At 38.4% G+C, this 26,173-nt stretch overlaps 1 protein-coding gene across 3 annotated transcripts; it reads right to left on the bottom strand.

Moving 5' to 3' along the window:
• Positions 1–555: 555 nt before the first annotated feature.
• BBS5 (Bardet-Biedl syndrome 5) lies at positions 556–26,008 on the bottom strand. 3 transcript variants are annotated; one of them, XM_001098260.5, is made up of 12 exons: positions 25,859–25,992; positions 23,151–23,233; positions 18,018–18,083; positions 17,291–17,340; positions 17,032–17,159; positions 12,479–12,614; positions 11,641–11,736; positions 7,939–8,001; positions 6,327–6,461; positions 2,283–2,366; positions 1,122–1,145; positions 556–967 (listed from the first exon to the last, which is right to left on the bottom strand). In XM_001098260.5, exons 1-12 carry the CDS (start codon positions 25,915–25,917, stop codon positions 866–868), a joined length of 1,026 nt encoding a protein of 341 aa, XP_001098260.1. In that variant the 5' UTR covers positions 25,918–25,992; the 3' UTR covers positions 556–865.
• Between the last annotated feature and the right edge of the window lie 165 nt (positions 26,009–26,173).

Below are 26,173 nucleotides of genomic sequence, written 5' to 3'. Positions count from 1 at the left end.
CATTGAAATTCTTACAAAATAGCATCCAAAACACTTTAAAGGGGGGTTGATGTATTTCAGAGTTAGTTATAATTTTTAGTTTTTACAAAAATGACAGGTTTAAGGATTACAATTTGTATTAGAGTTGGTTTACATTTGGAGCTATGTGATTATTTATTTATTTATTGAGACGGAGTCTTGCTCTGTTGCCCAAGCTGGAGTGCAGTGGTGCAATCCTCAGCTCACTGCAGCCTCCACCTCCCAGGTCCAACTGATTCTCATGCCTCAGCCTCCCAGGCAGCTGTGACTACAGGTGCCCACCACACGCCCAGCTAATTTTTATATTTTTAGTAGAGACAGGTCTCACCATGTTGGCCAGGCTAGTCTCAAACTTCTGACCTCAAGTGATCTGCCTGCCTCGGCCTCCTAAAGTGTTGAGATTATAGGCATGAGCCACCATGCCTGGCCAGGAGCCATGGGATATTTAAACCAGATTTTTACAATTAAGAAAGCAGAATTTTGATTATTCCATAAGAATAGTCTTTTTCTTTTAAATAATACTTTCAAAACGTTAAATGGTACTGCATAAATTCTTTATTAAACCGAACATGATACAGTCACTTAATATCTGAAAACTAAGACTTTACAGGTATTAAGTACAAAATAAACATTTATAAACTAGGTACATTTTGATGACAATTTTAAATATAATTTTTAGAAAACTGAAGTTTTCTAAATGACTTTTTCCTCAATCATTAAAAAAACTCTTACAAGTTTTAAATATAAAAGCTGTAAGTATAAAAACTATTCCATGACTTATGGCAGGTGACTAGTATATTTAAACTAGAGATATCTTTAATAGAAATCCATCTCAACTCAAGATCAATCAACTCATTACTTCCCAAAGTCCCTGTAGGGTGAATCCATCCTTCAATTTCTCTATTGCAAGCCCCAGTTCTTCTGAAAATACTGGTTCACGATCTTGTTGCTTTTTGGGAGACAGGAGGATAAGATGGGAATAGAGAAGGTGGGCAAGGAAGAGGAAAAAAACAAAAAAATAGGTTTCACATAAGTTTGTGAATGCGAAATGTTGGAATTTAGAAACTTTTTTCATATACTGTAGGTAAAATAAATGTCCTTACCTTATTGCCATCAGCAAAATAAGCCTATAAAGACAAAGAAAATTCTATTTCACAAACTGGACATATAATATTCTAATAGATCAGTGGGCTAAGGTACTTAATTTGCAGAATGATTTTATAACTAAATGTATTTCACATTCTGTTACTGTGAAATGTTTTTTTCATCTGTCTCTACAATGCTGGTAGCAGAATTCACTCTGTTAATGTTTATAAGAGTTACATCTTAAGTTGTAAAAAATGTGCTTTGTAATGTATGATTAGCATTGTTAACTTGAAAGGAGATAAAAAAGAATGACTTAACCGTCATATGGCAAGAAACAGGTAAAAAAGAGAAAAAAAGAAAAGAAAAAGAACGACTTAGAAGCTATACAATTTCTTCCCTACATTTGGTTTAGAAGATAATACTGGCAAAACAAAACAAGTACTTCAATGTGTCAGCAAATGAATATAGTTTGAGGTAGTAGTATAATTATTTTATACTAATTTCACACCTTTGTTTCAAAGTATTTGTTACCAGACAGGTATTCTAGTCAGATTAATAGCCATAGAATGGAGAAAGCACTATTATTTTGGCTATAAGTTAAATGATACCAATTTGGAAATAGGAAGGCTATTGTTCAAATACATGTCCTTTTCAAAACAAGATCCCTATAAAATAACAGATGAACATTTCATAAAAATTAATGAAAGTATAGATTTTAAATTAACTTAATTAACAATATTTAACATGTTCTATTCACAGTATGAAAAAACTTTACATATCTAAAATCCTAAAATCCGCTGAATAACTAAGTTTTCAAAGTATTTATTTCCTTTTTTTTCTTTTTTTATAGAAATGGATTTTTGCCATGTTGCCATGTTGGCCAGGCTGCTCTTGAACTCCTATCCTCAAGCAATCTGCTTGCCTCGGCCTCCCAAAGTGCTGGGCTTACATGTGTGTAAGCCACAGTGCCTGGCTTCAAAGTATTTCTGATTTTGGTAATTTAAAAGTTATTGTCACAAAAGAAATCCCTCACTAAAAATATTATCTTCAAACTCAGGTATAAGATACCATCAAAATCTGAAGTTATATGGTGTTTCATACACTTACACTATTATTTTATTAAACAAGACTGAGATAAAATCCTTAAGAAATTTAATGCTCTCCTTTGTGATGCTCACCACAAAAGCATCCGTGTGATCATCAGAGTCTATTTCTACATCATCTTGAATTTGTTCGACTGTCAGAGCTTCAAGTGGCTGGGGCTGAAAATCAGCAGATGTTAAAATGCATCAGAGACAATATTAAATGTACCATGAGAACTGCAAATACTTTTAAAATAACAATTACAAACTACTAAAGTCTATAAAAATCATGGTATAATTCACGTTTTATTAAAAAACTAACTTGAGTAATAAAACTAATCAAGTAAACCTAGGCTTTCATATCTGAAGTCAATATCATGAAAAGAACTAGAGAGAGAAATTTACACATACTTAATACTCAGATATCTTTAAAGAAAAAACTCTGAGTTGACTTTCAGTTTCTTTCACATTGTTTAGAAAAACTAAGTTTTGCATAATAGCAAATGTTCAGTTTTCCTCAGAATAGTCATTATATAGAATTTGTGAAAAGTAAAAGAACTAATATTTTTATGGAATATTCTAAAGGTAAAGAATAAAATGTAGAACTAACATTTATTTGTTCATTTTTCAAATATTTGAATATCCCCTTTGTTATATTAGGTAATATGCCAGTACTAACAAGGGTTATAAAATCCTACCCTTAAACACAAAGGGTAGAGAAAAAGATAAAACACAATGACCGATAACTAAATATTATGTTGAACCATAAGAAACTACCATTTTTTATGTCAAAATGATAAAATATCAACACTATCATATGATTCAACCTACAAAAAGCAGTTATAACAAAGCTGAAGATAGCCTTAGTGTTTCAACCACGTTCAGAGTTGTGTGACTATGTGCAAGTAAATTAACTGAGCCTCAGTCTCCTTAACTGCGGGATAACAATAATAATAATACACCTCACAGTATCATTGGGAAGATTAAATGTGATGGTGCATATAAAGTGCTTAGAGCACTGAAAGACAAACAGCAGATATTTAACACAGTCATCCAACAACTATGAATATTCACTATTATGTGCTAGTTTTGACTGGTGGAGATATAGCCATTAAACAGACAAAAACCGCTGACTTCATGGAGATCACTTATAGTGGAGGAGACTGATTAATTCTGAAAGGAAGGGAGGAAGGAGAGAGAGAGAAAGTAAGCAAGCAGAATAAAGTGATGGGAATTGCTGTTTTAGAAGAACAGTGAGGGAAGATCCTGAAGAGATGGCATTTGAGTAGGAAGTCACATGAGGTGAGACAGTGAGCTATTATGGCTAGCTGCTATTATGTACTGGGGTCAAAGAACAGGAGAAGAGAACAATCGAAACTTAGAGAATGGGTAGGGGAACTAACCTGTCAAGCATCTCCCATGTGCCAGGCATTTAATGGACATGATCAATAACTTTCTAAGAAAGATTATGTCTGTTTTTCTCTTTTATTTTTTTTTTTGTTTTTGTTTTTTTTTTTTTTTTTTGAGACAGAGTCTCGCTCTGTCGCCCAGGCTGGAGTGCAGTGGCCGGATCTCAGCTCACTGCAAGCTCCGCCTCCTGGGTTCACGCCATTCTCCTGCCTCAGCCTCCCGAGTAGCTGGGACTACAGGCGCCCGCCACCTCGCCCGGCTAGTTTTTTGTATTTTTTTTAGTAGAGACGGGGTTTTACCGTGTTAGCCAGGATGGTCTCGATCTCCTGACCTCGTGATCCGCCCGTCTCGGCCTCCCAAAGTGCTGGGATTACAGGCTTGAGCCACCGCGCCCGGCCATATTTTTTTAAGAGAGAGGGTCTTCCTTTAAGAGATAGGTCACTGCTGCAGTGCAATGGCATGATCATAGCTCACTGTAGCCTTAAACTCCAGACCTCAAGCAATCCTCCCATCTCAGCCTCCTGAGTAGTTAAGACTACAGGCGGGCCACCACCACAGCTGGTTAATTTTTAAAATTTAAAATTAAAATTTTTTTTAAATTTAAAATTTTAAAATTTAAAATTAAAATTTAATTTTTATTATTTTAAATTTAATTTTAAATTTAAATTTAAAATCTAAAATTTTAAAATTTTAAATTAAATTTTAAAAGTTTTTAAATTTTAAAATTTTAAATTAAATTTTAAAAATTTTAAAATTTTAAAAAAATTTAGTAGAGACAGGGTGTCACTATGTTGTCTTATTATGTTGAGGCTGGTCTCAAACTCCTAGCCTCACGTGATTCTCCCCAGCTGCTCCAAAGTGCTGGGATTATAAGCTTAAGCCACCGTGGCTAGCCCTATATCAATTCTGAGAAAACTGAAGCTCACATTTGCTTAGGATCACAAATAAATGATGAAACTGGGATTGAAAGTCAGGTTCTAAGGACCATGCCTGTTCTGTAACATTATTTTACAAAGAAGAAAAATAGCTAGAAACAGGGAAGAGACTGGTATAACTGAAAGTGTAAAATAAGATAATGGGAAAAATGAAGGAATACTTCAAAGTTTTCAGTGCAGCTGACTTTGACAGTGCCAAAAACATAAGTAAACAAATCAATAAATCAGCAGGTTGCTGCTTTTGAGAAAAAGATGAGGAGGCCAGTTTTAGGTATGCCAAGTTTGAGATGCTCATCCAAGTCCTAGTGTATCTTATTGACTTGCATAATTATTTAAATTACTAAGATAAATCTGAAATAAGAAATTTCACTAATGTCATTTGGGATGCTCATCTATATGAAAATATTAAAGGGTATTTGGAACCATAAGCTGAAAGAATATGTCAAGGTCAGAAGGAAAGATCTAGAGTCATCCACAAAAGTACAAGTTGAAGAAGCTGAACAAGCAGGTGATATTACCAAGGAATATACAGAGAAGGCAGAGTGAAAGGGAGACTGCTGAAAGAAGAGCATGTTGGGAAGAAAAAGAAAGGATGGTTCAGATGATGAAATACATAGTGTATGTAATACAATGTCAGAAACCCAGATGCAAGTTTTAGCTAGAAGGACAAATATATAGAATTTGACAGGGAGGGAAAAAATTAAGTACAAGGAGCACTACCAGGCAACAAGGGCCTCACTAAAGTCACATGCTGTAGTCCAAGAGCAGAAGGAGAGATACAACTAATGGCTGTGACATGGCTCAGCATGCGAAGAAGCCCCAGCAGGGGCACCGATCATAAAGTAAACGGCAAGGGTACCAACAATAGAGTGCATAATGAGGGTGCCAGTAAAAGAACAGACAGCAAGGGAGTCTACAATCGAGTGATCAGTGGTGGGACCAGGACAGAGAGGACAGCAAGGACAATGGCAGTGGAGCAAATGGCAAGGGCACCTCTGACAGACTGGACAGTGACTGTCCCAGTGATAGAGCAGACAGTGGGGGGCACCAACAATAGAGGGGACAGCAAGTACATCAGAGTTAGCGCCTCTAGCAAGAGTACTGGTGATAGAGTGGACAGTAACATAAGTAACAAAGGACACCTCTAATGGAGTGGGTAGTGAGGACACAACTGATAGACTGGATGATGAGGGTCCCAGCTGGAGAGACAAGTGAAGCCAAAAGAGAGCTCATGTACCTGGAGAGCAGGGAATACTAGCAGCAACCGGGAAAGAAATAATGAAGAAGACAAAGAGCAGACATGTGGGCAGGATATGCAAAATATTTCATAACTGATATGGCAGAAGTACGGATCAACAGGAATGGATGCAGGCCGTGTTGATGTAGCCTGCTCCTGGAGTTGCTATATTGTGGAGTACTAAGGAAGAAGATGGTATTCATGAGGCCTGTAAGGTTTGTCCATGCTCATAGGGGGCTGACATAAAATAAAAATCTGACAGAGTGAGAGACTCAAGTCTGTCTGTATCAGAGGAGCATTGCACATGGAAATTTACTTAGGTGGCTGCCCACCTTCAAGGGCAGGTATCGAGGGCAGGAATGAATGATGAAGCAGCCAACTAGAAGACAGGTGGTAGGTACCAATTAGTGATAATCCAGGAGCTGTGCCCACTTGGGCAGAATCTGTATATTCACCATTTTAAACACAGTTCAAAATGTGCACAGTGGTATTTACATCTGAATTTTATAGATTGCATAAAAGCAATGCAAACTTTATTTCACATACTCAACAAATTACCTTTTCTTCCATCTCATAATCAACTCCAAATATGGGACTGGCAGAATAGACTTTGTGAAGTGAATTGATTTCCTTAACTGATTCTTGTAGTTTTTCCACAGGATCTATTTTAAAGCCAAGAACATATCCACCACTCTACAAGATAAAATAATAATAAAAAATCCAACAAGTCTGAAGAACAGTATTCATAGTATAAGATAAATTATAGCTCAAATTGTCCTTATTTTAGAGCATAATACATAAGTTCATTTTTTCAATTAAACTTTTTATTATGAAAAATTTCAAACATACACAAACACAGAAGAGCACAAGGGAGCCTCCATGGAGCCATCATCCAGCTTCAAGAAGCAGCAACACGTGGCCAACTCTGTTTCATCTGTAACCTTGCTCTCACCTGAACCCCTCCTCCCCCAATGCAGGCTTATTTTGAAGTATATCCAAATATAAGTTCATCTGAAATATCAAAGGTAACCTTTCAAGATTTAAAAAATACACTGTAGACTGTGAAGGCCAAGGGAACTATGTTTTTCTTGAACTAGGCCTTGAAAAGGAACAGACTACATGAAAAGAAGAAAGGAAACGGGCCATCTGAGGCTATCTCCTTGAAGAATTAGGAAAGAAACTGGGCCATGATACAGTGTTTTGAGAGGAGTGTTAAAAAACTAAGTAGCATACCGTAATAGATGAGAGTATATGTTCTGGGTTAAGAGCACATGCTTTTATGTTCAAATTCTGGTTCTACCACTAATTCACTAGCTATAGGATACTTAGAAACTTTCCTTAACCTTTCTAAGCTTCAATTTTCTAACCATAAAATGGTTATCAAGTTGTCATATTAAATAAGAGAAACATATATATGACATTTGGTACTGTTCTTGGAACAGAGTAAATACTCAATAAATGGCAGCTGTAGGCCAGGGGAAAGGAATAAGCAGACATTCATGTTTAAATTTAGAAGGTAGATAAGTAATTTTATAAATCACTTTTAAAAAGTGTATTTAAAATTTTAGCCAGTCAAAACTACTACCATGAGACCAGCATGTTTTATTTAAATACATTTCTGCAAAAACCTGGCATAATGGAGCACAGCAGGTTATAAATAGCATATAATGTGTGTGTGAGAATGTAAGACCTCAAATCGTGTGTGTACACAAATATATGTTTGTGTTTCTCAAAGACAGTCTTGGTAAATCAGTCAGACTTGAGATCACAGCTTAGCCCCATCACTTACTAGCTGTGAGATCATGGGTAAGGTTCCTAACTTCTCAAAGCCTCAGTTTCCTTGACTATAAAATGGAGGAGAAATAGTAGCTGTATCATAGGGTTGTGTAAAGATTGAGACAATGCATGAAAAGCCCTCAGCACAATGATTTGATTCTGTCATTAATAAGTGATGATCACAAATGATCATGTCTGTCCAACAAAAAAGCATAAGCAGGATTCTTCCTCTGGGGACAATTTCTGTATGACTTCAAACACTTCATATATAACTTCATATTAAAGCTAATATTCTTCTCAGATGTAAACTGATTACTATACAAGTAAAACTAAAAATCTAGACTGTCACATAGTTTTAAAAATCAAAGATTAATAAAAATAAACAAGATCTTACCTGCTGAGAGCTTTCTATGACAAGAGCTAAACCAAATTTTGAATCTCTAATCTTTATTGAACGCTAGATACAAAATGAAAAAGAAAAACATGCAAGTTTTTATTAATTGAATAGTGACTCTTTAACTCAGTTTTTAAACTTTACACAGTATTTACTTTTCATAATCTAAAGAACAGAATTCTCCTCCTTCCTTCATTAAACTCCCACAGAGATCAAATAAAAGAAACAAGACTGAAAATAGGTGGCAAACTTTTAAGAGGCAACGCAAGAAAGACATCTCTGAAATAGGCACAAAATTCCCTGACTCAAATATTTCTCACTTCCAGAGAGTGAACATTTTTAAAAATTAGAGACAATTAAATTAATTAGGTCTCATTCAGCCACCCAGGGCAGAGTGCAATGGTGTGATCATAGCACACCACAGCCTCAAACTCCTGGGCTGAGGGATCCTCCTCCTACCTCAGCCTCCTGATTAGCTAGGACTACAGGCATGTGCCACCATGCCCAGCTACTTTTTAATTTTTTGTAGAGATAGGGGTCTCACTACACTGCCCAGGCTGGTCTGGAACTCCTGGCTTCAAGCAATCCTTTTTTTTTTTTTTTTTTTTTTTGTTGAGACGGAGTCTTGCTCTGTCGCCCAGGCTGGAGTGCAGTAGCCGGATCTCAGCTCACTGCAAGCTCCGCCTCCTGGGTTTACACCATTCTCCTGCCTCAGCCTCCCAAGTAGCTGGGACTACAGTCACCCGCCACCTCGCCTGTCTAGTTTTTTTTTTTGTATTTTTTTAGTAGAGACGACGTTTCACTGTGTTAGCCAGGATGATCTTGATCTCCTGACCTCGTGATCCGCCCGTCTTGGCCTCCCAAAGTGCTGGGATTACAGGCTTGAGCCACCGCGCCCGGCCAAGCAATCCTTCTTTCTCAGTCTCCCGAAGTGCTGGGGTTATAGGCATAAGCCACGGTGCCCAGTCTGAACTTTTAAACAAAAGGCTAGGAATCTTTCAGTTTTGGTAAGCCAGTGTCTTTTGTAGCTCCTAAGGCTAGATTAGTTTGTTAAAGTCACATGTGCTTTCTGTTTCTTCCATCATAGGTGGCTACATTCTTAAAAGAACCTCCATTCTATTTAAGTTTTAAAAAAAAGTTTGAATATTTATCACTAGACATCAAGGAAGGTTGGGATAGATCAAGTGTCATTAACATCAACTGGTAAATGTGATGTGAGGACTAAGCTTGGTCAGCGGAAGATAGGCGGTGACACCAGTGGCCTGGGAGAAGGGGAGAGTAGATGCAGAATGGCAGGTAGGGCCTGTAGAAGTGACAGAAAATGTACCTGCTGGCAGGGTACGGGAGAACCACGGAGGACCTAACACTATGACCAGGAGACCGAAAGCCCAGAGAAGGGTAATCTGGCAGGTGATGATGGGATGCCATGCTTCTAGACAGACAGGCAACTTTGAGAAACAGACTAAGAAAAAGAAGAAAGGCTTTGATGATAATTGTTATGAAAACCTGGCCTTTCACCTGGGCTACTTTACACCCCACCAAGCGTATATACAATCCCAGTTAAGAATCATAGAACACTGGCTAGGGGCGGTGGCTCATGCCTGTAATCCCAGCACTTTGGGAGGCTGAGGTGGGCAGACTGCTTAAGTCCAGGAGTTTGAGACCAGCCTGGGAAACATGGTGAAACCCTGTCTCTACAAAAATTACAAAAAAATTGGCCAGGTATGGTGGTGCACGCCTGTGATCCCAGCTGTTCAGGAGGCTGAGGTGAGAGGATCACCTGAACCTGGGAGGTGGCGGTTGCAGTGAGCCAAGACCATGCCACTATACTCTAGCCTGGGTGACAGAGTAAGACCCCTGTCTATAAAAAGAAAAAAAGAATCACAGAACACTGGCATTCTGGCTTTCAACAGGTAATCTAACTAGGTGTCTGTGGGTGACACAGGCTGGTAAGACAGAAACTGGCAAGAAGCTGATATAAATATCTATAGGAGTGGGGTCAGGGTAATGGCTGAGGTGTAGAGCTGAAGTTAGACTGACTGCTGCAGTGACAGACTGTGATGATATCAGATTGCAAGTTGTTTGGGCCAATTGAATTCATTCCAGAGGCCATATTTGGCAATTCTATTCTTAAATAACAAAAAGAACAGAAAGCACAAGGTTGTTTACTACTCAATAATTATTCAGTGTAATAGAAGTTAGGTTAGGCAAGCTGTAACACGTTAATGCAATATAAAAAAGCAATAGCAATACAAACACCAATTTGTCAAATACCTATGTAGATTTTGTTACATTGTCCCAGCCTTGATTATAAATTCTTATGTTTCTTTTGATAGCAAGAAATAATTTTCTTCCTATGAGATTCTATGGCTTTCTGTTTAATATGTTGCTTTTCTCCATCAGACTGAAAGCCCCTTGATGGCAGGAACTGTATACTGGTTCATGATTTTCATGATTGTGTCTCTAGCACCTGGCACAGAGTAGGTACTCAAAATTTGGCATAAAAATGAATGAATTGTCAGAAATTTTAAAGAAACTCAGAAATCAAATAATTTAGCCAAAGATAGGGTTGGGAATATTTTGAAAAGAATTATTCTTCTCATGGGCCAGGAATTCTTTTCTTAAAAATGGTATTTTCCAGGTATCACATACATTCTGTCTACTCAATAAATATTAATAAAACTCTTTAGTCTTAAGACTATATATCCTACAATAAGGGCAATTATCACAGGATAACCTCATGAGATTTTCATTAACTATTTTTATGTTCCATCTAATTTGTTCTAGAATTCTGTAAGTAGTTTCTTCATATAAAATGAAATTATTTAGTGGATTGAAGTTTACAGTTTGTTTCACTGAGTCACTTATTTATCATAGCAGCAGCAGAGTGCAAAGAACTATCTTTACCTACTCTCAAAACAAACTGGTCTCAGATATAGTCAGTTCTCATTTTGAATTTTAATAGTTGTTTTTTTAAAAAAAATAGAGAAGGGGTCTAGCTATGTTGCTCATGCTGGTCTCGAACTCCTGACCTCGAGCAATCCTCCCGCCTCAGCCTCTCAAAGTACTGAGATTACAGGAATGAGCTGCCAAACTCAGCCGGATTTTAACAGTTTTAACTGAACTTAAGCTGAAAGTATTATCACAAAAAATCATCTTGACTCCTTTCACTAAATCTGTGGTATGAATCCAGCTTGCATTACATTCTGTATCTAAATACAATGAAAGCAGTTCATTTGCAGAATTAATAAATTCCTTCTGGCTTTTAAAAGCTTTAGAGCAGAAAATGACAAGAGAGCCAAGAAAAACTGTGGATCAGTGTGCTAAAGCTATGCCAAGGAAGCACCACACACCTGCCTCATGAAAAAGTTACAGAAAACTTTAATAATTAAAGCCCTCTGGATGGAATCTAAGACACCTTACTCTGTATAACTATTGAAATTTTTAGAATCCAGTATATTTCTCTTCTAATAGCAAGTTGATAATGGTGCTGCTTCTCTGGAATATAGTACAATTGGATCTTTTCTACATTGAAATATTTCATAGTAAATTATCAACATCTTTAAAATATGCCCTCAGCTAATAACTGCTACCACTTAAAAAAGGAAGAGAGAACTCCTCTAATCCTAAAAGTCCAATTAACTATTGAACAAAAATATTTATTTTATGTTAAAATAAGGTCATCAAAATGTATGTACTTACAATTTGCAGATATGGTATACTGACATTAAAACTGTCATTCATATTTGCATGCCATACAATTCTCACATTGGTAATAAAAAAGGTTCCTAAATTGCCCTGTAAAAGACAGCAATGAGATACAGAAATGATCATTTTTTTGGATACCTATTCTTAATTTTCTAATCACCAGAATAACTTATTTTTACAGCAGCAAGAAATACCAAAGTTGAGTATCAATGACTTCATCATTCATCGATGGCAGTACAATTAGATGACTGACAGCCTGGACTCTGGAGTCAGGCTGCCTAATCATTAAACCATTAGTACCTACCAACTGTCTGACCACAGGGAAATTTCTCCTTGATGTATTTTGTCAAATGTAAAATGGAGATCTGATTAAATATCCCATGTAAATCAATCCCTTAGCACAGTGTCTAAATGTTAGACCTTACTAAAATTATCAATAAAAACCTTGGACAGGTGAAGGCAAAGGAGTTGTGGCAAGAGAGAGAAACAAAACATATGTAACAGCCCCCAACAATCCACATTAGATTGTATTCTTTATAAGGATAGGAGTGGAGTTACTCTGTTCCATAGTTAGATCTTTACCACCTAGCATAGCACCAGGAGTTTTTGATTCATTAATTAAGGACACATTCCAGGATTATCAGGTATTTCATTGTATTGAATTGAAAATAGGGATGTTATTGTCAACCTAACTTGTACTTATCAAAAAATAATATGCTTTCCTATAATGCTAATTTTAACAATTAGAACTGACTACGTAAATCCAACGATGAATGGAAAAATGATTACCAAAACACTCTCCCAAAAGGTTCACGAGTTCTTTACATAGTACCTGATCACTGGATAAATTCCATACTCCATTTATTTTATCATATACATGTTCTTGTGGTAACAGTCTTAGTTGCTTGTTCTGAATTAGTGCACTTCTTAATTTAAAATCACGATACATTTTAGAAGTTTCATACGCTCTGTGAAAAAGAACAAACAAAAGACAATCTGAACTGAAAATGTGATTTTCTTGATGTTTACTTACTTACTAAAATATACAGTTGTTAATATTTATGAACATTACTCAAATAATTATGATAAATTTAATATTTTTATTTTTTAAAAATTGTTTTTATAGAGACAAAGTCTCAATACCTTGCCCAAGCCAGGCACAAACTCCTGGGCTCAAGTGATACTCCTGGCTCAGCTTCCAGAGTAGCTAGGACTATAGGCATGTGCCACTGCACCCAGCTATATTTTTCTTTTTAATAAGGTCTGGTAATTACAGTTTTTTGTAGAATTTGTCATTTTAGTGTTATTATTTACATATTTTATCTCAATAACCTATTTTTTCTTTTTTTGAGATGGAGTCTCACTCTGTCATCAGGCTGGAGTGCAGTGGTGCAATCTTGGCTCACTGCAACCTCTGCCTTCCAGGTTCAAGTGATTCTCCTGCCTCAGCCTCCCGAGTAGCTGGGATGACAGGTGCATGCCACCACGCCAGGCTAATTTTTGTATTTTTAGTAGAGACGGGGTTTCACCATGTTGGCTAGGATGGTCTCGATCTCTTGACCTCGTGATCTGCCCGCCTCAGCCTCCCAAAATGCTGGGATTACAGGCGTGAGCCACCGCACCTGGCCCCTATTTTTCAATACATATGGAAATTGCTTTTTCTATCAAAATGCTACCTTTTCTTCATTTCCTTGTTTTTCAAAGGACATAAACAGGCATCCAATTATTAATACTTTTTCTCAGCCAGGCACAGTGGTTCATACCTGTAATGCTAGCACTTGGGGAGGCCGAGCTGGGCAGATCACTTGAAGTCAGGAGTTTGAGAACAGCCTGGCCAACATGGTGAAACCCTGTCTCTACTGAAAATACAAAAATTAGCCAGGCGTGGTGGTATGCACTTGTAGTCCCATATACTTGGGAGGCTGAGGCAGAAGAATTGCTTGAAACCAGGAGGCAGATGTTGCAGTGAGCTGAGATTGCGCCACTGCACTCCAGCCTGGGCCACAGAGTGAGACACTGTCTCAAAACAAAAACAAAAACAAAAACAAAACAATTACTTTTTCTCACTGCAACCTGAAAACATGCTCATATCTACCTCCATACAGAAAACTAGAATGAATCTGTACTGATTCCAAAAGGGACCCTAAAGGGAGAAGGGGGAAGGAGGAAGAGAAGAACGGGGAGAGAGAGGGGGAGAAAGAGGGAGGAAGAAGGAGAGGGGGAGGGAGAGAAAGAGAATTAAATCCCTATAATTTTTTCAATGTCTATTGATAATAAATACAGAAACCCTGATTAACTTTTGATTAATTTTAATATTTCACATAAACAGGCTAAGTTACCTATTTAACAAAAGTAAAGTTTTCTTAGCCTTAATAAGAACAGATTCATATATTCAATGTTGAACTTCTAATTTTTATTTTAATTAATCTTCTAATATATAAATTGTGAAAGAGCAGAATTTTAGCACTCTGCTTGTAAATCTTAATTTTCTTTAGTGCTGTTATCATCAATACTTAACCAGTGGAAGAAATGGAAACTATTTATGCTATAAATTATTTTTTTGGAGAAGCGCATAGTGTTTTTAATACTATTAAAGACAAGCAGCTTCTGTTCCCTTCATATTCCATTTAGAACTTTTCATTTCACAGTACTTCTTTAAGTGAAATAAAGAGCTAAGGTTTAGGTATATGCCCAAGAGAACTGAAAACATACGTTGACACAAAACTTATACACAAATGTTCATAGTAACATTATTCATCATGGCTAAAAAGTAAAAAACCCAAATGTCCATCAACTCATAAACAGATAAACAAAATGTGGTATGCTCATACAATGGAATATTCTTTAGCTACAAAAAGGAATGAACTACTACTACTACTGATACATGCTACAACATGGATGGACCTTGAACACACTGTGTAAGTAAAAGAGGTCAGACATAAAAGGCCACATGTTATATGATTCCATGTAAATGAAATTTCCAGAATAGGCAAATCCATAGAGACACAAAAAATTAGAGGTTGTCAGGGGCTGTGGAGGGGAGGGAATGGGGAATGACTGCTATGGGTAAGGGGTTTATTTTGGGAGTGATGACAATATTCTGGAATTGGATCTTGGCAATAGTTGAACAGTAAACTGTGAATATACTAAAACTATCAAACTGTATACTTTAAAATTGTAAATTTTATGAAAAATTTTATGTGAATTATATCTTAATTAAAAATTAAACTATTATATAGATCAAAACATCAATAAAATTAAAAATCAAATAAACTAGGAAACTAAAAATAATATTTGCAATATATATGACAGCTAAGGGCATAATTAAGAAATTTATAAGAAGCCAAAAAATACACAAAATATATGAAAAATGTCAACTTCACTGGCAAATACAAATTAAACAAATACACACATACATACACATACATACACAATTATATACACACATATATACACATACATGTGTATATATCCTGTCATCTTAGCAAAGCTTAAAAAAAAAAATCATAGCACTTAGGGCTGGTTTAAAAAAGAAAAAAAGCCGAGGTAGTAAAAAGAATTTAGCAAACAACAAGAAGAAAAAATATAAAAACAAAACAGACTGGGTGAAGTGGCTCACATGTGTAATCCCAGCACTCTGGTAGGCCAAGGCAGGAGAAACACTTGAGCCCAGGAGTTGGAAACCAGCCTAGACAACAAAGTGAGACCCGGTCTCTACAAAAAAAAAAAAAAAAAAAAATTTTTTTTTTTTTTTTTTTTTTTTTTGAGATGGAGTCTCGCTGTGTCTCCCAGGCTGGAGTGCAGTGGCGTGATCTCGGCTCACTGCAAGCTCCGCCTCCCGGGTTCACGCCATTCTCCCGCCTCAGCCTCCCAAGTAGCTGAGACTACAGGCGCCCGCCACCACGCCCGGCTAGTTTTTTGTATTTTTAGTAGAGACGGGGTTTCACCATGTTAGCCAGGATAGTCTCGATCTCCTGACCTCGTGATCCACCCGCCTCGGCCTCCCAAAGTGCTGGGATTACAGGCTTGAGCCACCGCGCCTGGCCAAAATTTTTCTTTTTTGGAGACAGAGTCTCACTCTGTTGCCTAGGCTGGAGTGCAGTGCAGTGATCTCAACTCACGGCAACCTCCATCTCCCTGGTTCAAGTGATTTTCCTGCCTCAGCCTCCTGAGTAGCTGGGATTACAGGCATGCACCACCATGCCCAGCTAATTTTTTTGTATTTTTAGTAGAGGCAGGGTTTCACCACGTTGGTGAGGCTGGTCTTGAACTCCTGAAGTCAAATGATCCACCCGCCTGAGCCTCCCAAAGTGGTGGGATTACGGGCGTGTGCCACCACATCCGGCTTTAGAAAAACATTTAAAAAACTGGCAGAACAGGGTGGTGCACACCTGTAGTTCTAGCTACTCAGGAGGCTAGGGCAGGAAGATCGTTTGAGCTCAGGAGTCTGAGGCTTCAGTGAGTTATGGTTGCACCACTATACTCCAGCCTGGGTGACAAAGCAGGACACTACCTCTATTAAAAAAAAAAAAAAAAGGCTACTAACCTAAAACAAACCAAAATACCAATAAAACTATTCAGGGAAAACACTCAAACATGCCTTCTACCTACTAGAAAAATAATCTTTTAAAGTAATTAATTATGCAACTTGTTTAGCTATATTGAATGAATTCTTTATTTCACTTTACCTACCTTGGTAGCTAATTTAATCTGGTAGAAGTTTTTAATGAATCTTCAGTAGTTTTATGTGTTTTATAAATACTTTCAAAGTGTTTATTAAATGATAATAAAACATGTTCTTCTCAATATCTTTCTGATGTTTACAACAGAGCTTGGAGGAAGATGGTACCACGCTTGTAAGCTTTATTCTCTACAACAGGGGTCCCGAACCCCCGGGCCACCGATAGAGGGGTACTGGTCAGTGGCCTGTTAGGAACCAGCAGGAGGTGAGTGGTTAGGGGGTGAGTGAGCAAGGAAAGCTGAGCTCTGCCTCCTGTCAGATCAGCTGCGGCATTAGATTTTCATAGGAATGCGAACCCTACTGTGAACTGCACGTGCGAGGGATCTAGACTGTGCCCTCCTTATGAGAATCTAATGCCTGATGATCTGTCACTGTCTCCCATCACCCCAGATGGGACCATCTAGTTGCAGGAAAACAAGCTTAGGGCTCCCACTGATTCTACATTATGGTGAATACATAATAATGATATAAATAAAGTACAATAAATGTAATGCACTTGAATCATCTCGAAACTATACCCTCACCCAATCCGTGGAAAAACTGTCTTCCATGAAACTGGTCCCTGGTGCCAAAAAGGTTGGGGACTGTTGCAGTCTAAAACCATAAACTAAAAATATCCAATAATCCATAAAGTATTACTATACCTGTGTACTGCCATCACAGAAGTAAAAAGTCTAGGGCTTCCAGGAACCAAATTTGTAAATATAAATTCAAAACGAGTACTGTTACATTTTGTTAGTATATAAAGAGCTTCAGTTTGGCCTCGTAATTTCTGTAAGGACAAATTTATTTAAAAGTTCAGATTTTAAGAGCAATTTCTCCTTTATAGTGAAAACAAACATCGACCTCAAATATCTAGTTTCTTTAATATATATATATTTCAATAAGATTTTTTAGACTTACAGAGTTAGCAGTCCTTGTTGTAATATTCAATATGCAATTGTAACCGACAGCTAAAATCCAAAAGCAAAGAATGTAAAGAGCATGATACGGCACACTGAGAAAAAATACTTTTCTTAAAAAAAATAGGTATATACAGAACTTTTGACAGTTTAAAAAATTAAACATATATAGAAATAAACTTTTAAAAGTTTTACAGAAATAACTATAAATTTAAATAATTAAAAAAGCTAGAGGGTCAATTCTGTCTCTTTGAACACATAAAAATATAACACAGGAAAAAGGAAGTCTTCATCCCTAAAGCCTCTGCAGCATTCTTTACTGAAAGTTTTAGCACTACTACTAAAAAAGAACAAGTCTAGCTGGATAATCTAAAATACTTTTAAAAAATAAGCGAAACAAAATTTAACACAATGAAAAGCTTATACTTTTATTAGAGCTTCTTCCTTCTTTGGGATTAATCAAAACAAGGGATAGCATGTTCTCAAAAATAATCAAAAAACAAGAACCAAGGTTAAAGGCCTAATCTCACATATGTCCAAGACACAAAATGGACAAACCAAAATAATAATGGATAATTTTGTTTGCATTATGATGTCTAGGATTTCTGAAGGTTTTGTATTTTTATTAACTTAAGATTTCTACATACTTCTTTGGTATCAAAGGCACCATGCAAATTCACTTGACAAAGGATTTTTTTTCTTCAGACTTATCTAACAAAGATACTTACAAACATTGACTCTTGATAATGCCAAAGAGTGCCAGAGAATTCTTAAATTTGTTACCAAGAGTCTACCTAAAAGCACACAGACAAAAAATAGGTTAACTTAAATAAGAACTCATTTTTGCAGCACTGAATGAGGTGGTTATGGAACTTCTGGCCCAGTACCAGAAGCAACACTCAGATATTTTTCATATATTTATTAACTGAAAATATTGTGCATATCCAACCTATATAAGGTAGACAATATATGATTCAGAATCCCAGAGAAACAAAATTTGACAGTTATATAAGGGATACAGATGTTCTCTGCCAATAGCTTTGCTCTAACTCAAACTGACTGAGGAAAGAATTGTGTACTAGTTTTTTTGTCTTGGTAGAAGCTGTTCTGGGTCCCAGCAAGTCATATGTGTACAACTGAGAATGAATATAGGATAATTACACAGCTATTCACTGAAATCACACTTTTCAAAGAACTCTCTCACACACGCTAATCCTTGCTATATGAGTACTTTCTTAGCAGTTCTCATTTAAATGAACCATATATTTATACACATAATTTTGCTGTGAGCAAACTATTTTGTTCCTAAGAAGTTATGGTCAGGCTGAAGTCTATTTAAGGTTTTACACTTTTTGATCTTAGCATCAGACTGATGTTCATACACTGAAATACAAAGTTAGATACTTCATTTCTCAAAATGTGTCCTGTACAATAGTGATCCCTTACTGATGCTCCAAGAAAAAAACAATAAATTTGAGAATGGCATACTAGGTGTATTAGAGATGTACAATACAATTATTAGCATATTATCATAGCTTTGAGATATTCTGAAATAATAAGACTCACTTTGTTTAAACACATTATTTCACCAACAAATTACAATCATAAAATTCTTTTTATGAGTAATCTACAGCCAGCCAGATTATACTATTTCTGAAAACCTCTACAATGTCTAAATCAGAGAAACGAGGTCTGTATGAATACTTGAGTGAAACTGGATAGCAAATGTGGCTCTAAAAAAGATGAACACTTTCTCAAGGGAGATTGTGGAAAATTACAGAATATGTTTGACAAACAATAAGTAACCCAGCATAGCTGGATTATAAAGTTCACACAAGATCATAGAAGACTAGGTATAGTATCCTTCAGTTATTGGTCCAGTGGAAAACAGATGGCACACTCAAGTTAAGATAACTGAGGTTTATTTACAAAAGAAGGAGCAGCAGTTCATGAAATCTGGAAGAAACAAGAGTCCTATGGAGCTGACTGCTTTGAGAGGAAAAACACAGCTAGCCCTTCATTGGGAAGGAACCAGGGCAATAAATACCCAGGCCTCATACTCCTGCCTCCTTTTGATCTTCTGCCACGGCTCTTCCAACTGGAAGCAAGAGTGTACAAGGAACCCTTAGATGTACTCTATACCAGTTATCTTTCCAGGGCAAGGGGAAAAGCGTGGAGAGGAATGCCGGACCTGGATGGACAAATGGAAGACAGCAGCACAGGTGATAAAAGTTGTTTTTGGACATACTAGAAGTTCTTCAATGCTAGACAAATAAGTTCAGACTTAGATCTATTAGGAATGGAGGCAGTAGAGTTGGGGCTGAGGTTTAGGATTGGAATTAGGGAGGACTAAAAATTTTTGAGAAGAGAATAATGACCCTACCAGTTTAGGAATCAATGTAGGCAGTTAGGTTCATCACCCAGCTACGTGACCTTGGAAAAGTAAACTAACCTCTCTATTCCTCAGTTTCCTCATTTGAAAATAAATATGACTGCATCTACTTTAAATTTTTTGTTTTACTGTTTTCATTATTGTTAAATGAGATTACATTTATATAAAAGATTCAGAGGCCGGGCGCGGTGGCTCAAGCCTGTAATCCCAGCACTTTGGGAGGCCGAGACGGGCGGATCACGAGGTCAGGAGATCGAGACCATCCTGGCTAACAAGGTGAAACCCCATCTCAACTAAAAAATACAAAAAAATAACTAGCCGGGCGAGGTGGCGGGTGCCTGTAGTCCCAGCTACTCGGGAGGCTGAGGCAGGAGAATGGTGTAAACCCAGGAGGCGGAGCTTGCAGTGAGCTGAGATCCGGCCACTGCATCCCAGCCTGGGCGACAGAGCGAGACTCCCTCTCAAAAAAAAAAAAAAAAAAAAAAAGATTCAGAACAGTGACTGTCAATAAACATTCCCCAAATAACAGTTATTTAAAAAATAATCCTTTGCAAACTCATTTTTGACCTTTTTTTTTTTTTTTTTTTTTTAAATATAGATACACCGGTTTTCCTTATGCCATTTTACCTAGGCAACATTTTATCTCTACAAATGTGCCATGGGCCCAGGACATCTATGGATTCTTTTACATTTTTATGTCAGTCCCAGGAGAAATTATGGAGTGGGAAGGGTTTGCCATATAAAACCACCAACCACCTCTGTTTGCCTTTTTCTTTGCTCTTGGTATATCTCCTACAACCTCTAGGATTTTTAATGCTACCTCTTTTCTTCTGAAGAACCCCAGCCTACAGCTCCAAACCCAGTGTTCCAGACATGGACTTTCCTCTCTATCCTGCCTAACACCAAAATATAGTTGTCCCTGTTTCTGCTAATCTCCCAAACACTGAAATATGGCTGTCCCTTTTATTCTCACACAGCCTTTTAATACAATATTTTAATCCTTTACAAACTCATTTCTATAACTGACTTTCTGATCATAGATACATTGTTTATGTTTTCCTTATGCCATTTTACACCTAAGCAACATTTTATCTCTATAACTGGGCTATGAGCTATGGGCAGTGTGCAAAGCTAATCTGATAATTTCAAGTCAGGGTACTAACAGTTGAAAATGGATTAACTGTGCTAATCTTCTGGGATACAGTTTTAACATAGGGGGCTCTTGAACTTGGCAATGTCTTAACTTGGTCATTTTCAAACTGCTGAAAGGGAGGGGAAGGAGATGGCTAGAAGGCAGGATTCCCCTTCCATTTTTTAACTCCTTAACGATCAGAAGCACTGCGTACTCCTGTAAAATTTCTAAAGGTTTTTGAGGTCTGGCGCACACACACACACATACGTGTACACACACACACATACACAGTTATTTCTACTTTTATTTTGAGACAGGGTCTTGCACTGTCACCCAGGTTGGAGTGCAGTGGCATGAACATGGCTTACTGCAGCCTCAACCTTCTGGGCTCAAGTGATCCTCCCACCTCAGCCTCCCCAGCAGCTGGGGCCACAGGCGCACGCCACCACACCTGGCTAATTCTTTTTATTTTCTGTAGAGACAGGGTCTTGTTATGTTGCCCAGGCTGGTCTCTAACTCCTAGCCTTAAGTAGTCCTCCCATCTTGGCCTCCCAAAGTACTGGAATTACAGGCAAGAGCCAGTGTAGTTGGCCTATTTTTATTAATAGTAGGATTTCAGGCACTGGAGATTTCTGGTCAGAGAGGCTTTCTGCCCTTCCTAGTCTAAAGTATTAGTACAGGATTCTGCACTCAATGAGTATCTGAAGAATCGAAAAATGTTCTATTAAGAGTTCCTGCCAATCTGTATGAGACTTTCTCTTGGCTTTCTCAAGTTAATTCAGATTTCGTCAAAATACAGCCATCCTGATAGCTGGGATTATTATTCCACCCTCAAAAGCACAAACTAAGACTTCTTGTTTGCTGCTAGATCTTCATATTCCACTCTTATCTGAGCCTGTCAGAAGTATGATCTAAGCATTACTTTAAGGATGGGCCCTAATCACTAAAAGGATCTGCCGGTAGGTGGTGGCAAGTAGGCAGCAGGCCCCTTTGTAAGCCTTTCTTCTCTGAGGGGAACCACCCTCACCTCTATCTCCATTATTTCCTTTGGTGTCTTCAACTGAATCTAAACAATCAATAAAATCTCCGGGTCTTGTTTTCATTTGCCTAAAATGAATATAAAAGTCTGAATTTTATACCTACCACTATACCTGCTTACCATCTATTAGGGACATATTTACTATCTAATATGTCTCTATTAAGAGACATATGTACATTAGCCGGGAGCAGTGGCTCATGCCTGTAATCTCAGCACTTTGGGAGGCTGAAGTAGGTGGATCACTTGAAGTCAGGAGTTCGAGACATATGTACATAAAAGCCAGCAGCATAAATACTACTGTACCAAAAGTTCATGCATTTAAAAATAAGGTCTCTGAGGGGAACCACCATCAGAGAAGAAAGGCTTACAACAGGGCCTGCTGCCTACATGCCACCCCAGAGCAGATCAGAAGAAAGTCTCAGGAAGCAAGCAGCCACTCAAAGGTCTACAGTAAGCATGTTCTGCCAATAAGGGTTACCGTTCCTTCTCTATGATTTATTGATTCCTCCTTTCCTGAATGAAGTATGCTCTATTTCCCCACCTACCCTTTTCTAATAAGAGGTTTACATCCCTCCCTCCTAAACTTCTCCCCCTAAAACATATGCTGGATACATTAAGCTGCCATTCCACATCTTCTATTTTTTTTCCTTGGAAGTAATGATGCTTCCAAGACCTACTGGTCACTGGCTCCAGATAGCTGCTATGGGCAGGCTGGACTTTTAAAAGTGCCAACCTTGGGGAGATTTGGTTTGGGAGGGGCTCTAGGGTCCAGCTGTGCTGGTCCTCGGTGACAGTCAGAGAAGTCTCACAGGATTTTCTAGTACTTGACCTACAAATAGATTTCACAGTGCAGGACTAAATTTGCTCCCCACATATCCATGTCTAGGTGACAACCAGAGGTGATTGATGGTGCATTACTCCTGAATTTTTAAAAAGGAAGCATGGCTCCAGGTACTGCAGCTATGACCTACTTATATTTCACTACCCCATATCCTTTTTTTGGAAAGACAGATCCAATGGTCAGAACTAATGCCCCTTGCAAACAGGCCTACTTGAGTTTTAACAGTTACGTTGGATAAACGTAATGTTAGAACCAGGACTTACTGAATGACCAAACTACATGTTTAATATCTATCCTTTCTTCTGTTTAAATCTGATAAAAGTCTTATGTGAATTTAACTCTCCCCTTCTCACAATTACACTGACAAATGATGCTGTTTCATATATTCTCTAGCTAATATGATTCAACATTTGTAAATTAAACCAGGAATATAAAATACATTTAAAAATATACTCACCTCTATCTCCATTATTTCCTTTGGTGTCTTCAATTGAATCTAAACAATCAATAAGGACTTCTCCAGGTCTTGTTTTCATTTGCCTAAGGTGAATATAAAGGTTTGAATTTTACGGCTACAACTATACCTGCTTACAATCTATTTAGGGAGAAAAGAGACATATGTACATAAAACAGCTAACAGCATAAATAATACTGTACCAAATGTTCACGTATTTAGAAATAAGGTCTTCAAGAACTTCAAGAACCTGCAGATCAGTGGGGCCTGGAGTGATCAGGGCCATCTGGAGTAAGCTAGATTGGCAGGACGTGTTGAATTTTGAAAAATAAAAGGAAAAGAAAAGAGAGTCCTGATTAAAGACCAGGAATAAGAAATGGTAAGGACATGGGAGAAGGCTAGTCAAGCTAGGAAAGAAGGACCATATTGGGAGGTAGTGAGAGAAATACTGTTGGATAACTAAGGAGGAACCAGACTATGGAGAACTCAGAATGCCAGTCTGATAGATTTAGGCCTTATCCTGTGGACAGGAGAGAACCTTCAGAGGTTTCTGAGTAGAGGAAAGGACATCAGAAAATTATGGAAGGAATGGTTAAAGACGAGCTGTATGGGCTGGGTGCGGTGGTTCATGCCTCTAATTCCAGCACTTTGGGAGGCCGAGGCGGGTGGATCATGAGGTCAGGAGTTTCAGACCAGCCTGGCCAATATGGTGAAACCCTGTCTCTACTAAAAATACAAAAAAAAAAAAAAATTAGCCAGGTGTGGTGGCAGGCACCTGTAGTCCCAGCTACTCAGGAGGCTGAGGCAGGAGAATTGCTTGAACCCAGGAGGCAGAGGTTGCAGTGAGCCAAGATTATGCCACTGCACTCCAGTCTGGGCAATAGAGGGAGACTCCATCTCAAAAAAAAAAAAAAAAAAAAAAAAAAAAAAAAAAAAGCTGTATGAAAAGCATCTTCGGAACTTGGCAAATAGATAAATAGATACAGGTGACAAAAGGAAACAAGAGCAGCTTGCTGACTGATAGAATAGATTCGACAGTGTCCAAAAACCTACCAAACTATCTAAAAGAGCCTTCTAATACACTCTTCATAGAGCCAACTCAATTACCTATTGAAAATACAGATATGACCATATCATTTCCCTGCTTAAAAGCCTTCTATATCCTCCCGCTGCCTAGAAGTTGTTAAGTCCAAAATCCTGCGCTGAAAATGTCACAATCTGGCTAATTTATCTTTCTATTTGTACCTCCAACCTCTCTCTGCAGCAGACCCTGCCTTTAGCCAATGAGGTCACAGCTCCAAGACTCTGCTTCTAACGCTTAATTATTTTTTTCTTTTCTGGAATACTCGCCTCCTGTCTAGCCTGACAAGGCTCTGCCCATTCTTCAGGGAACAGCTCAAATAGTATGAATATTTATTCTTCAAGGACTTCACCAGGCAGAATAAATTGTTCTGTTTCTATGAGTCTCAGTTTTTCGTTCCTTTTTTTTTTCAGAATGGTACTTACCACATTTATTATAGTAGTTGTCTATATGTATCCTCTGCATGAGAATGGGGGGATAAGAGTATCATTTCCCATTATTTTCTGTCTCTAGCTATCGGCACAGTAACTAGCACATAGTAAGCACTGATAAATGTTTACTAATGTTAATGAAACGGACTTTTGTTTGGATTAAGAACCCTACAAGAAAGACAAAAAATGTCATAGAATGTGCGCAATATGTTACTATAGTCCGTAATTTTACGAATTCCTTTCTCTTTCTTCTTCTTAAAAGGCCTAACATGTTAGCATTAGGTATCTAGCCTCTACTTAATCTGGGAAATGTATCAATATTTCATATTTCCATCTTAGGAGGTGAGGTCCATGATAAGGAACGATTCCATCTAAGGAGGGGAGGTCCATGATAAGGAGCTATAAGAAGTAGCTAAGAAGCTCCATGTAATTAATCCAGGAATCTTAGCTTTAGCGTTTCTCAACACTTAGTATCAGAAATGCCAACCGGCATTTCCCGCCCTGGATTTTGGGGCAGGAGGTTTTTATCCACTTTCTCTTTACGATACTTTCCAAAACAGGGCTTCTATTTAAAGTATGATAATTTCCAAGAACAGGCTGCAGAAGAAGGCTCCTTCTTGTTGGTAATTTATATGAATAACTAGTGAAAGCTTACCAAGGACATAAAGTTTGCGTGGTTAGGAATTTTTGAAGACTGCCTACTCCCACCTCCCTTATTTTACAGACATGAGGACTCTAGCTTGAATGACGAAGACCTCTGTCCAAGGGCCCACACTGTGTGTCGATATTACACATCTAGTTTTAGAACCCTAGTTTCCTGAGCTCCTGACCTACGCTCCTTCCATGAAATTGAAATCCCAAGCTCACGTGAGTGTATACGGGACACCAAGCGCCGCGTGGCCCCGGTCGTGCTCAGGTTCACATTCCTGATCTGTCCCGCAGGCCAGGATGGGGGACCGGAGGTCGTATGGGACCAAAACTGTGTAATCCAGATGCGCTCTTGCCGCGGCGCCCGCCTCGGGAGGGCCACAGTGGCCCAAACAGCCTGGGGTCTCTCCAGGCGCGGACTACCGGCGCAAGCTTCCCACCCTCGCCAGGGCCGCGAGCTGCGGAGGTGCAGACTCCGCCCGCGGGTCCCTAACGCGCACCGCGGCGCCCTCTACAGGGTTGCAGACCCCTAGGGAATCTTGGAGACTCACTGCGAGGACAGGTCGAAGCGGACATCCCGGTCCTCCCAAAGCGCATCCAGCACCGACATGGTGAACAAGGCCCGCGGCGGGCCGTCTCCACAGCAGTGGAGGCCCAGCCGCGTCTCTCTAGCTCCACGGCAACTGGCCGCCTCTGTCACGACGTCTACGGCGGGCGCCGAGACTCAAACTTCCCCGAGAGTGCGCGCGCGTTGCCCAGCTCTTTCGCATACTTAAGCCGATTTGAGATGCGAGGCAGGGTTTAGGAGTCTCTGAGAAGCCCAGCTGTGTCCGCCGAGGGGCGCGTGCCTGACCTCTGGGCGACCT

The sequence above is a fragment of the Macaca mulatta genome, chromosome 12 (assembly GCF_049350105.2).
Source record: "Macaca mulatta isolate MMU2019108-1 chromosome 12, T2T-MMU8v2.0, whole genome shotgun sequence".
NCBI classification, from domain to species: domain Eukaryota; kingdom Metazoa; phylum Chordata; class Mammalia; order Primates; family Cercopithecidae; genus Macaca; species Macaca mulatta.
Note: the sequence above shows the minus strand (reverse complement) of the source record. Positions and strands in the feature narration are given on the sequence as shown.